Source organism: Erpetoichthys calabaricus, chromosome 12, assembly GCF_900747795.2.
Source record: "Erpetoichthys calabaricus chromosome 12, fErpCal1.3, whole genome shotgun sequence".
NCBI classification, from domain to species: Eukaryota; Metazoa; Chordata; class Cladistia; order Polypteriformes; family Polypteridae; genus Erpetoichthys; species Erpetoichthys calabaricus.
In genome coordinates, this window is record NC_041405.2 from 132,774,102 (window position 1) to 132,787,108 (window position 13,007).

General features: G+C 37.6%; 2 protein-coding genes across 10 annotated transcripts in view; one reads left to right on the top strand and one right to left on the bottom strand.

The window, feature by feature from the left end:
• The window catches only part of armc6 (armadillo repeat containing 6), a 494,113-nt gene that overhangs the window by 396,481 nt on the left and 84,625 nt on the right, over positions 1 to 13,007 (top strand). The gene's annotated exons all lie outside the window — the stretch shown is intronic.
• gatad2ab (GATA zinc finger domain containing 2Ab) overlaps positions 1 to 13,007 on the bottom strand; it is a 68,019-nt gene that overhangs the window by 53,904 nt on the left and 1,108 nt on the right. For 3 of the 9 annotated variants that reach the window (XM_051934645.1, XM_051934643.1, XM_051934644.1), the window contains exon 1: positions 6,515 to 6,604. The exons of 1 other annotated variant lie outside the window; for it this stretch is intronic. Coding sequence is in view for 1 of the 8 variants with exons in the window: in XM_051934646.1 (XP_051790606.1) it covers positions 6,408 to 6,501 (94 nt within the window). In the remaining 7 variants the exon portion in view is untranslated. Of the gene's footprint in view, positions 1 to 6,407; positions 6,637 to 6,843; positions 7,053 to 13,007 lie in introns of those variants that run through there. 5 more of the 9 variants (XM_051934648.1, XM_051934649.1, XM_051934642.1 and 2 more) reach the window with 5 other exon arrangements.

The following is a 13,007-nucleotide window of genomic DNA, read 5'->3' on the forward strand; positions in this document are numbered from 1 at the left end:
TATTAGATAATTAAATTCTTAATTTTTAAAGTTTTCATAATCACCTTACTACCATTACAGAAATTTGAGAGTAACTATGATAAAAAGTGGTCAAGCTTTGACAAATCAAAAAACTTAAATATGGCCAAGTCCTAATATGTAATGCATTTAGCCCAAAAAGATGTACTAGGTCAGGGTTTCCATGAAAGGGCATCTTAATATGTATCTAAGAAAGGACTCAATCTGCCTTTACTTTCAGGTATCATCTTATAAGTGCGTCAAGTTAAATGTACACATGTGCAAAAATGAGCAATAAAGCTTTAATTTGTTTAATCTTTTAATTAAAAGAAGAAATTAAACCAAGTTTTAAACCAGATTTCCTTAAAATGTATTTTCAATGGAACAGATTAAACCTACATGAACTTGTCTCTTTCAGAGCTGACAGACTGCCACATCCTTCCCTAACTACTTTATGAGCAGCCTATTGCAGAGGCTGTACACACGATTATCCATTGTATTTTTAAATACTGATAAGAAATCTTAGTCTTAAGCATATAAATAGTATGTACATATTGACAAGAAACCTTAAATAAGCAAGTGATGGCAGAACTAAGAAATCCCCACCAGCAAAGCTTAAAATACCTTAAATTAATTACTGACTACGATAAATATGACCTTACAAAACTCAGAAATATCTTTCCAACAAAAATAAGATGCTAGCACACCCGAAATATCAACTTATTCTCAGAAAATACAAACAAAATATTTCATACTACACAGTTAATAAAGCTGTCTTGATGAAACATACAAGAGTACAGTGATGTAATTCTCTCTGGAGTAGTGCTGGGCGGTATACCGGTTCATACCGAAAAGCGTTTTTTGTTATGATATGGATTTTTCTTATACCGCAACACCGGTTTAAATTGCCTAAACAACGTTCAGAACATGGCACAGCAGGAAACTGTTTAAGGGGGACCTTTTTCACTGCTACACCGCTAAACACATACAATGGAGAACACGCGTTAGTGGAGGTGTTGCGCGGGGGCTCTTTTTCACTGCTATACCGCTAAACAAGCATACAACAGAGTACATGCGTTAGTGGAGGTATTGAGCGGTGAAAATGGACAGACAACATTCTGAAACTGAAGCTGTAGCAGATGATAAACTTGAACATGATGACACAGAAGAACTTTTGCTGGAAAAAGGAGTCATGTCTGTTGTCTGGGGATACTTTGGATTTAAAAGGTCGGATGTGGACCATTATGTTCAAATGTGTGAATACTGTTTCTATACTACTGGATAATACTGCAAGCCAAGTTGTATTTTTTTCAATACTGTGTAATAGTGCGACGACATGTTGACTTTATTCTCGACACTTATGACGAGAATAAGCAAGAGGAAGTCAGTTTAAAAAGAGCATAGTGATTCACAACTAGGTTGGGGAACACAACACAAAGCATTTAATGTGCGACATAACTTATGACGGGGTTTGAGAAAATCTAGTGAATTAAACATTGATTTTAGGATGAAGTTTAGTTTATGACATTCTACTTTAATGACAAAATAAACTATGAGAATAAAGTGGAACTATCAACTTTAATCTCAACATAGTTTTTTTTTTTTCCTTCACTGTGTCTGTATTTTTTTTTTCTTCACCATGGCCCTAATCTGATTCCGTAGGGCTACACCACAAATAGCATTATAAATGCAAATTGCAGTTTTATTATTTATGTATATAGCTTAGCTTGAAGCAAGGTCCATATTAATGCAGTTTGCCTTAATGATATTTCAGTTGGTAAAGATGTCATCACCAAGTTGAACTTGTTTTATTTTATTTTTATTTGGTGAATACTGTGTAATGCACCTGGGCTTGGAAGTTGCTACTCGAAGTTGCACTATTTATTTTATTGTTATTAATTATTAGTTTAAATATCATGCAGTTTAATGATGGTAAAGTTGTTTAAAAAGTCACTTTAACATGCCAGTGGACAGAGATTGTTAACGTTAACAAAGTGTAGTTGGTTTACAAAAAATATTTGCTATTTATTCCTTTTCTAAGACATATTCAGTGCAATACAACTTTTGACAAGCACCTCTGGATATTTTACTAAATCTAAATGCCTCTTTGAATGGTTGAAAATATGTTGTCAAAATTTTAGTTTAAGTTGTCTGCAAACATTGTTCAATAAAAAGGCTGTATATTTTGACTGCATCTGTCATGCAATGTGATTCCTTCTCTTCATTAGTGCCACCTCCTTGAAAACTATCACTTTACGGGGCCATGCAAACCTGTATTTAATACTTGTGTGCACATTAAAAATGTTTTTTTTTTTTTGTACAATGTACAGTTCTCGTGACAGTGGAATAGGTTATTCTTAGCCAGTAATTGCAGTGGAAAATGTGGTTAACGTCCACTCATACATGGGAAAATAATACTGTCCAATACTGTGAAACCGGTATAATTTTGAAAAATACTGTGATATAGAATTTTGGTCATATCGCCCAGCACTACTCTGGAGGCTTAACACAAATGAGTAGACATACATTACTACACAATAGGGCATAAACCAACATAGACCAGTCACTCAAACTAAAGTTAGGATTGGTGAGGGACAGTCAAGTTATGCAATGTATCCTCACCCCTCTCACTACCCAAGTGCCTATTGCTGCATTGACATGCTCTCGGACAGACGGCAATTTCAGCTGTTGAATTGGAAATACCATGTGGACGAGATACCACTTTGGAAATACAAGTTAGACAAATTCAGACAAAACCAACGTACCCAAATTGTTAAAGAGTTGTGATGCAACACTGACCTTTCACCTTATTTGTTTAACATATCCTGGTCAGCCTAAAATGCCATTATTTGGTCTAAATGCATTTGGACCAAAGTGACTACATACAGTAGTTAATAAATTTATTTTACCTTATCTCCACAAAAAATGGCATTTATCATTAAATTGCTTTTTTATGCAGATTAATTAAAACAGCAATCTTGCCTTGTTCTGAACAGTTTGACTGGAAACCTACATAAACACACTGAAGTGGGAAAGTGAAACGTCACAGCTCAAAGCTCTAAATATTCCGTCAGCACATGAACACAGCATATAAACAGGGAAAAATTGAGGACTGAAATCTAAATTGCTGTGGAAAAGTTCAGAAATTGAGTGTTCAGAATACTAAAGTTTATTTTAGCCGTAGCATCTGATCAATTCATGAAAGACCAAAAAAATAAAAAAAAAATTCAAAAAATGCTTTAACCTAGCTGTTTATTAGCAACCTCCAAAATCCAACCACAGAAATTTACAATACCTAAACCTCTCCTCCATGATCCTGGAGGTTTTCATCAAGCAGTATTTAAAAACATTTAAGACAATTCTATTAACTTAGCATCTTTAATCAACATTACCATAAGTCACCATTTCCTAATCCAATAATCTGTTTCTTACGCATGTAGCACTGCCTTCCTGTACTTCAGTGATGAAGACTTCTGGGTCATGTATACCTTCCAGAGCATGAAAGATAAGTAGAACGTGGACACACTATCAGCATGAATGAACATATACAAGCAGAAGAGATGGGATACAGTACATATTCTTCTGGAGTACAAAACATCACCTCTGCCTACTCACCCACCTTTTCAGAATGTCAGTGTTTCTCCCTGTATCGGTGAGGAGGGGTTATTGCAGCGCGTTGCCACATCCACTACACAACAAAGCCCCAGGATTGGAACTCAAGTGCAGCCGTGCAATAGGTGACAGCTCAGCACACTACTGGAAAAGTGTAAGGTTTTTAACAGTGGCTTGAGTACCAATCCTGCAACCAACCCCCGAGATTTCCCTGCAAGTTGGAGGACCTGTTTGCAGGTTAACGTCATACCCAGGATGATGAAATTGGACACAATGAACGTGTAGTCTATACAGTTCTTAAAATGAGAAACATGAAACTGTGTGCAGAGCTGAAAAATTCTGCATTTACCATGATTTTGCCAGTTTTACCTACATAACAGGAGTAAGATAAGTCTCTATCCTGACAAGATGAGAGGATGAAAATGCTAGAAATAAGCCTGGATGGGGCTCCAGTTCATTGCAGGACATACAACTGAGCCCATCTGCACCAGGCAGTCACCAACTAACCAAAAAAGCAAATCTATGTGTTTGTAGGAAAACAGAATGAAAATATTAAATATCAAATAAACAAGGCTGTGAGTTGTTATCCCCCGTAAAAGACTACCCTTTCTGCACCAGCAAACCAAAGTCATGCATTACATTTCACATATGCCCAGAGGGCAGGCAAGGGCAGCTGTCCTAATTCCAGGTGCATGATGTTTTTTTCTAACAGGCACTTCATGAACCACCTTCCCTTGGGTCCTTGGTCACTGCGGCCCTGTCTGGTTGCTTAGCACACACTGTCCCATGTGACATCCCTGCACCACAAAGAACTGAGCCATTATTCAGCAGAACAATCATTCTTCATTCCTAATCACTCCCAAATTGTAAAACAGTTTTGCCAGAAAACTGACATCTACTATAGTACTATAAAGCATTGGGCAATCCACTCATTTACCAACAACACCTAACTTTGCAAACAAAATACCAGACCTCTATTGTTAAAGCACAAACAGCTAATGTGTTCAACACCACACACTTAGAAAACCTACTCATCCAAGTATAAGTAACAGTGCCATTAACTACTTTCAACAGTGGATAGATTACGTGCCATTTTGCATTTTGAAGATCCCACCATTTAAGTTCCCCCCCTTTTCCTCCTTCTCTGACAGCTGACCAAGAAGGATTAGACTAAACTCATCTTATATTTGATTTAAGCCTGGTGTGATCCCAACCTCCAAAGCTTTTTTTTTTTTTTTAATCTGCTGCACAATAGTCTCAAGACTGACAGCATGTATAAATGCATATGTAACTGGTTCCCCTATTTTAAACTATATTTAATGCAGGTCACCAGAAAAAGTGTTTTGGTATGCAAATAATGGATGGTGATCCATAAAGAGCAGGTTCTCTCACACTGTTCAGCTCCAAGGATAATGAGAGATGCAAATGGCTGCACTCATCTGATGACTTGCTGGTTAAATCTAATTTGGACGTTTCCAACCACTGAACATATTCAATAATGTGTCAATGTGAGAAAATTTAGTGCATCAAAATATACTTATTTGGAAGGAGGTACCAGTAAATTATAATGAACTTTCCTGTACATTTTTGAATATGATGATTAGACTGTTGGGAAAAAAAAGAAAGAAACGGGTTACACAGGACAGCTAATTAGCTTTCACATCTACCCATTCTCCTTGGAGATTACTTCCTTATACAACACACAGACGCCATGACAAAGACCAATAAGAGCAAGTCTATCCTTAAATTATTGAGAGTATCTTAAGTATATCAGAGAAGTAAAATGGAAAAAAAACGACAGGTGACATTATTGCAGTAACAACTCTTGGGAGGTCAAGTGAATGAGCTTCCTTATTAAGGCCAAATTAAAAAAAAAATCATGGCGACGAGGAGAGCCGGAGCGGTCAGAGTAACAAGTAAAACAAGTCGTCTGTAATCCGGACGCACATCATCCAAAGGCTCCATGGCTGCCATGGGGGCACAAGCTAACCGGGGTCGCCTGTCCCTTTAAGATGAAAAGGAAGAGAGCAGGGGGCCGCCTGTCGCTCTGGGAGGTTAAGGAAGGAAGAGACTCTTATTGTGACAGGGAGACACAGTCGGGACTACCAGTCCGGTTGAAGTGCCACGAAAAGGGGGGGGGGGGGGTTGCAGGCCAAACCACCTCCACACCACAGCCACCATTACACCGCACGTCAGACCCCATTATACAAAATAGACCCCCAAAGAAGCTCACTCTTCTCATCGCGCCTTTTGAAATGCGAATCCGACCCCCCCTCCTCAAAAAAAGCTCCTGTCCTAAGAAATACGGGGGTGAAGGGGTTAGGGTTAAATTTCAGGATGAAAACTGCGCTGCTTTCTACACAAAATGTAACTCTTGACAAACCCGTACGGTACCAAAAATAAAAAATCTCAACCAACCAGCGGATTAACCCCCCTTCCCCTTTTAACCACGAATGTATGTGACTTTATGCTGGGAACCTGGGGCTCATTATTTGCACCTTCGTCGGTTCCTAGTAACGTAAACGAACGAAGTATTCCTTCCACATAGACCCCGGGCCCGCAAGCACGGCCTCATTATTGTGCGATGGACGCTTCAGACTTATTTACAATGCAATACGTTTCAACCCAAACGCAAGCCGGCCGCACAAACTTGGTTGCCCGAACCTCCTTCAATCGATGAACACTTTCCGCTCGGCCTTGGTCCAAAATCATATCCCGCTTTATTTTCGAAACTGCCTCTCGAGCCCGCGAAGACCATTCTCGATCATCTTTTCTTTGAGTTCGGGAGGACGTCTCACCTGCCCTGCCCAGGGTTCGACGAATACCGCCTAGCACGCCGTATTCCCTGGTTCCGACAGGCACCCCCTCACCCCCCTGTTCGCTACCACACATACCAGTCACTTACTCACGCGCCACGGCGCGAGGCAGGCGGCCCTCTCGAGACTTCCTTTTACCGGACCTGTCCCACCGCCCCCGAGTCCCCTCGCTCTAGCTCTCTCGAAGGGGGGGGGGGGGGGTTGTGGTGGTGAGATAGATGAAAGAGCGAGCGGTGGCTTCATCCCGGATTTAGCACCACACACAACGGAGCTGCAAATACTTGGTGCTCTCTGCCCTTTCGTATAATCTCCGGCGTCTTTATCACGCACAATTTTTCTCTTTATATATATATACACATAAATATATGCACACATTTCCCTACTTTTCCCAAAAAAGTTTATCTACTTTGTAACTTACGGAGTGGAGCCGGCTGCTGTTCTGTCCCGCTTGTGTTCTTCTCGGGGACTTGGACGAATAATATCCGTCCTTACCGGCGTTCTTCTGTGTCAAACGGGACTATAGATTCTGTAATATTTCAACACGCGCGAGTAAAATCCCGGGGATACCCCCCTTCTCAATCCTCCCCGCTGCTGCTCCGGCTGCCAAATAATGCGCTTCACACACATGGAAGCGCGGCGTCACAGCGCGAGGCATGCGCACTAAGTGCGGAGACTAGAGGCGGGCCCAGAGTCGACGCAGGGCGGGGCAATAACCACTAAAAGAGGATAACATACATATACTGTACAGTATACATATGCTGTGTTTGTGTTATATATGCATGTATATAACAGGTAGAATGCACGTATTCACAAAACGTGCACGTCATGGAGGCAAGTACAGTAAAATCTAGCACATGTAAAGTTAAAATTTGCCTCAGAGGAGATAATTTCACAATCTTAGAAACTGATCCTTATCACTCCAACACTAAGTAAAAGTCTTAGAAACTGATCCTTATCACTCCAACACTAAGTAAAAGGTAAACAATTGTTTAATTGACTAAATGCAATTAAAAATAAATAATAACAGAAGGACCCATTCTTATCTACAAAATATGGCAACCAAATAATACACCATATTTATCTAAAAACACAAGAAAACAAACTAGCAAATTATAAATTAAGCATCCTTTGTCTTTACTTGTACAGATTTTGATTAATTTATATACAAGAATACAAAAAATATTCATTTGAAAATGCTTAGTTCACTTTATGGTCATGTGATAATATTTAACATGAAAATGGCTTTAACAATTAATGTTTGCGAAGAATTGTGCCTGCATTCATAATTGTGACTTCAGTAACACTACAGTAGGGTTTTCATCTCAGTTTACTCAGGTTGGCCTCCCTAATTTTCTATCCTCCTGCATCTTTGGTTATTTATATATGAGTGACTCGTTATCTGCTACTGTTTTTTCATCATTATGAAGCTACCTCCGCTAGTCACTCTCTACTTTTTCTTCAACAAGTTAAAACCACCTAAGCCAAATGTACTTAACACACAACTTAGCCCCACCTGTGAAAATAAAGCCTAGCATTTGCAAAATAATATGTTGATGCGAAAACAAATGTTTTTGTCTTGAACTCAAGTGCTTTACTCCACACAGTGTCATTAAACTTTTAAATCAAATGAACACTCCTTTTGCACAAGTAAACTTTATGGTATGTCTATGTCACATATTAAAACTCAGTACACAGATAATGGACAACCAATCTAGACCACAACATAACAGCAAAAACCACTTATCCTTGATTGTAGTCACTGCATGCGTTTGTACAAGTCTGTAATGCTACTTTCCCTGGAGAATCATCCCTTTAGATAATTAGTTCAAAACAAACAATGTAAGAGGAAATAGCCAAATAAAATTAGTCAGATGTCATTATGTATATATATATATACATATATATATATATATATGTATATGTGTATATATAAGGCGGCACGGTGGCGCAGTGGGTAGTGCTGCTGCCTCGCAGCTGGGAGATCTGGGGACCTGGGTTCGCTTCCCGGGTCCTCCCTGCGTGGAGTTTGCATGTTCTCCCCGTGTCTGCGTGGGTTTCCTCCGGGCGCTCCGGTTTCCTCCCACAGTCCAAAGACATGCAGGTTAGGTGGTTTGGCGATTCTAAATTGGCCTTGGTGTGTGGGTGTGTTTGTGTGTGTCCTGCGGTGGGTTGGCACCCTGCCCAGGATTGGTTCCTTGCCTTGTGCCCTGTGTTGGGTGGGATTGGCTCCAGCAGACCCCCCGAGACCCTGTGTTCGGATTCAGCGGGTTGGACAATGGATGGATGGATGTGTATATATATATATATATATATATATATATATATATATATATATATATATATATATATATATATATATATATATATATATATGGGAGGGGGGGAGAACCCAGAAGTCTAACTTCACATTTCAATGGCTGCTCTCTAAAAACAAATCATTTTTAGGCTCACTCAGAAGTTTTATACTTGTGCCCTGAAACATGAAAACACACTGCCCACTGGGTGCATCAACCCCATGTTCATAATGCTATAAAAGATCAGAAAGAATCAACCTGGCTATTCCATTAGATGGGTTGTGCATAGCAGTCTCGCTTCATAATTAATAATATAGGAGTCCTAACAAGCTTCAAAAATTAGATTTGTTTATTAGTATATCTGTACTTTCCCACTGGGGCAGCTGAAATTGAGATAAATTGATTAAGCCTGGCCTGACATATGAAGCTAAGCAAATGCCAACAGCAAAGCAAAACTGATGCCATCAGCACTGGTATGTTGTATGAAAGTGCTCGAGTTAAGCTGTTTTTAATCAATGGACTATTTAGGCAAGAGCGTAATAAGTAAGTTATTGTCAAGGAACATTTTCCAATTTGAACTGAAGCAGTATTCAGCATTCTCTAAACAAGAGGGACTTTCAAATGAAAAGAGACAAGTGAACTGTGCAGATTGTTGCAAAAGGACAGGTACAATAGATGTAGCTATGCCATTCAGGTTGTTCAATTTTATATGTGTGCAAATTGACTGAATAGACTCAGCTGTAGAAATTAGAGTTTTAGGGTGAGGAGTATGTCACATATCTCTTATAGAACATTCCAACTGGACATAGAACAAAGATATACAAACACAAGCTCAGACAAATACAAACTTTATGAAGAGTACATTGATACATAGGCAACACATTCACTCTATATAAAACTCATATCTCAGATCAACAGCCATGTCTTAACATGGAGAATGAAGGCAAGCTGTTAAAGGCCTCATCATCTAAACTCAGATTCATTAAACGGATTTCTCTTTATAAATTGTTAGTTGGCAGCACTAAATAGTTTCTGATGTCCCTTGCAAAACATTTAAAGGAAAGCATAATATAAGGCAGCCAGCATATCATATTTACTGCTATCGTGCAGACAGTTATCAGCTTGAAATTTATATGGCTTCTCAAAGAAAATACACTATCAAAAATCATAGTATGCATCAGCATATATAATAAAAATTAGCTCAACTTTCTCAACAAAAGTCAAATGGCTCAATCAAAAGTTTAATTTACATATATTTGAAATCATCAATCCATCTTCAACCAGTTAATGAAATTTTGACCAGTAATATGAAATACAGTACTAGGTTTACAGATTTAGTTTTTATACAGAATTCTAAAAATGAAATAACTATTAAAGTATCTCATAAAGCATTTGATTCACCAGTGACTAAAACAGGCAACCACTTGAACCCTAAATTTAACTATGTAGTTCACTAAGAAAATCTTCACTAACATACATTTCCATAATTTTTGTAGAAAACCGGTAATGGAAGGTTTAGTTGTTTTGAATATCTAAAGACCTGCTTGTGCAAAAGTGTAAAGGTAAGACACTGACCAGCCTGAGTAAACAGCAGACCTCCACCGATTACTTTTTTATAGTGTAAAGAAAAATGTCAGGTACAGTACAATATTTCTTTTAAAATTACTTGTAATTTGATTTTATGTAGTATTCACAAATGCCTGTAACTTACATAAAGAAAATATACTTCAATTGGTTAAAAAAAAAAAAAAAAAAAAAATTAAAATGCAAGCTATATTAGATGATTTTGAACTTTGCAAACTCATTAGACAGTGTTTATGTAGCTTCACGTTATAAAAAAACACTGCCATTATCTGATATTTTTTTTTCTACATGGACGATAAACAGGAAAGGATTTAGAGCATTTAGGGTTGTCATGTAGTAGATAATATTTACCACAGAGTGTACTACAAAGCAGTCATGCATTTTATTAAAACTATTTGTAAATTACAGGATCCCTGGAACCACTAAACACAAGGGTAGAACTAAAGTTCATCACAAGGCATACTTCTGCACCTGGACATTGGGCCAATTTAGACATGTTAATTAATATAAAAAAATCTATATAAAATTCACAACATGGGGTGGCAGTGGGCCTAATTCAATAAACTTCATTTTGCTGTAAACAACAGTAGAAATACCGAAGTTTGTTTTCTCCAAAAATGCAGTCTATTGGAGTTTATGTCATCCTCTCCTTCCTTTATCAACCAGCCGAATCTAATTCTCATAATAATGGGACTTTATACTGGCATGGTTTTGTTATGTTCAGTAATTTGGATGTTTGAAGGTTTAATACTTTGCAGTTGCAGTATTTTAGTTGCAAATTTGTGTACTTGCTCTTAAAAACAATATAGATCACTTTGAATGAATGAATGAATGCAAACTTCATAAAAGGAGCGAGCAACTACACTCTTAAAAATAAAGTTTTTTAAATAGCACTTTATGGTTATTTACGGGGTTGTATGGTTCCTCGTAGAACTATTACTTGACCAACCCCCATTTCATTCTGAAAAGAGTTCTCTGCATAAGAAGATGGTACTTTGTGCTATGAAAAACTTTGAGAGAAAAAAAACAAAATAACTTTAATGTATGGTAGGCTACCTTGCAGAATACATACAGAACAGAAAACCCAGACTTAGCCTTTGTTACTGGACATAAAAAGCAAGGGACCTTTAAAAATCTTGACCCAGTGGTATTTCACAAATCTGTCACCATCTATTTGGTTATTTAGTTTATGCAGCCTGATAGAGATCCAAATGAAAGGTTCTTTCTGGAACCTTTATGTAGATTATTCTTTTGCGAACTGAAAATAGTTCCCCAACAGCATCACTTTGTAGAACCATTCTTCCACCTTTATTGTTAAAAGTGTAGGGGTAATAGGACAGATATTCACAATTTCCTATAAGCCAATCAGAGAAACAGCAAGATAAATGGCATGATCTTTCAATTATAAAATGTAAGTATCGCATGAAAATTTTCTGGAAATGCACACAAATTACCTAATTTCCTTTCAGTCAACACTTTGAGAATGTTTTACTTAATGATACTGTTAAAATTAAATTTTGCAAACACTTATTGTACTTCATTGTCAAAATATCCTTGCACAACCAAATTTTAATGATTAACTAGGAAAAATGTAATCAGACTGTTAGCTTTCATCACTTCAGCTTTAGTTTTCTTATATTCTCTGGAAAGCCATGTTGTTCATCAACACTATAAACACGTACATCTCTCAGAACTTTGGTTTAGCTAAGAAACGCATCGATATCTGTACAGATAGTTCGCATACTGGCCTTATGTCTGTAGGATTTCTCTTTGGGTACACCTACCACATCTTAAAGACACGCAAAAGTAAATTGATGACATGATATTTTAACGGGTATGAAAGCGTTTGAGTATGTGATTGTGTCCCATTTTACACTGCTGTCCAATTCCAGGCTAACTTAGGTCTTACACTTAATGAGGATACTCTGACTGTGATTCTGTACGTTGAAACAGCTGGTTCTGAAAATGGATACATGAATCTTTTTTTATGTTACACTGTCTTTCCGGTTGCCTCAAAAACTATTATGCAGTCCTCTGCAGATGTAAATTTGGCCCTCACGATTTCTCTTTTTTTTGTGAAGTTCCAATGCAGACCAAAGACCAACTATTAAAAGTCACAGAGAACAGGTCTATCTATATAACAAAATAAACACTGACACTACCAATACTGTGCACTGTCTGACTACTAAGTTTTGAAAGTTTCACTCAGAATGTATTACTTGATGCTATATTGTAACCTTTTCTTCTTTTGTACTTTTACATTGTACCCATGTTCAACTTGTGGAGCACCATTTGATTGTGCTTGCTGTTAAACTTTGATTGCCACTTATTCTTCTAAGCTTCCTCTGTAACCTATAAAGAACATTATTCCTCCATATCTGGTGTTTCATGATATATTACAAATGATCAATTTGTATACTGTATCTGAGTGTGTATTGTACATTGCTTTGCCCTTAAAAGCCTGTCATATGCTACTAATGGTTCAAAATGTATGAATGCAAAATACAATTATTGAGATTAAATTGATAATGAAAACATTATTTTAAGTTGATGAACACCACCAACTTTCCAGAGCATAAATTATGAATAAACTAATTCCAATTATGTGTACCTGATTTTCATATGGATTCCAGAACTACATTTTTCAGTTGGTTCATGTTCCAGAGCTTCTTTTAAATTATAGAACCATGGGGAGCTTGTGAGC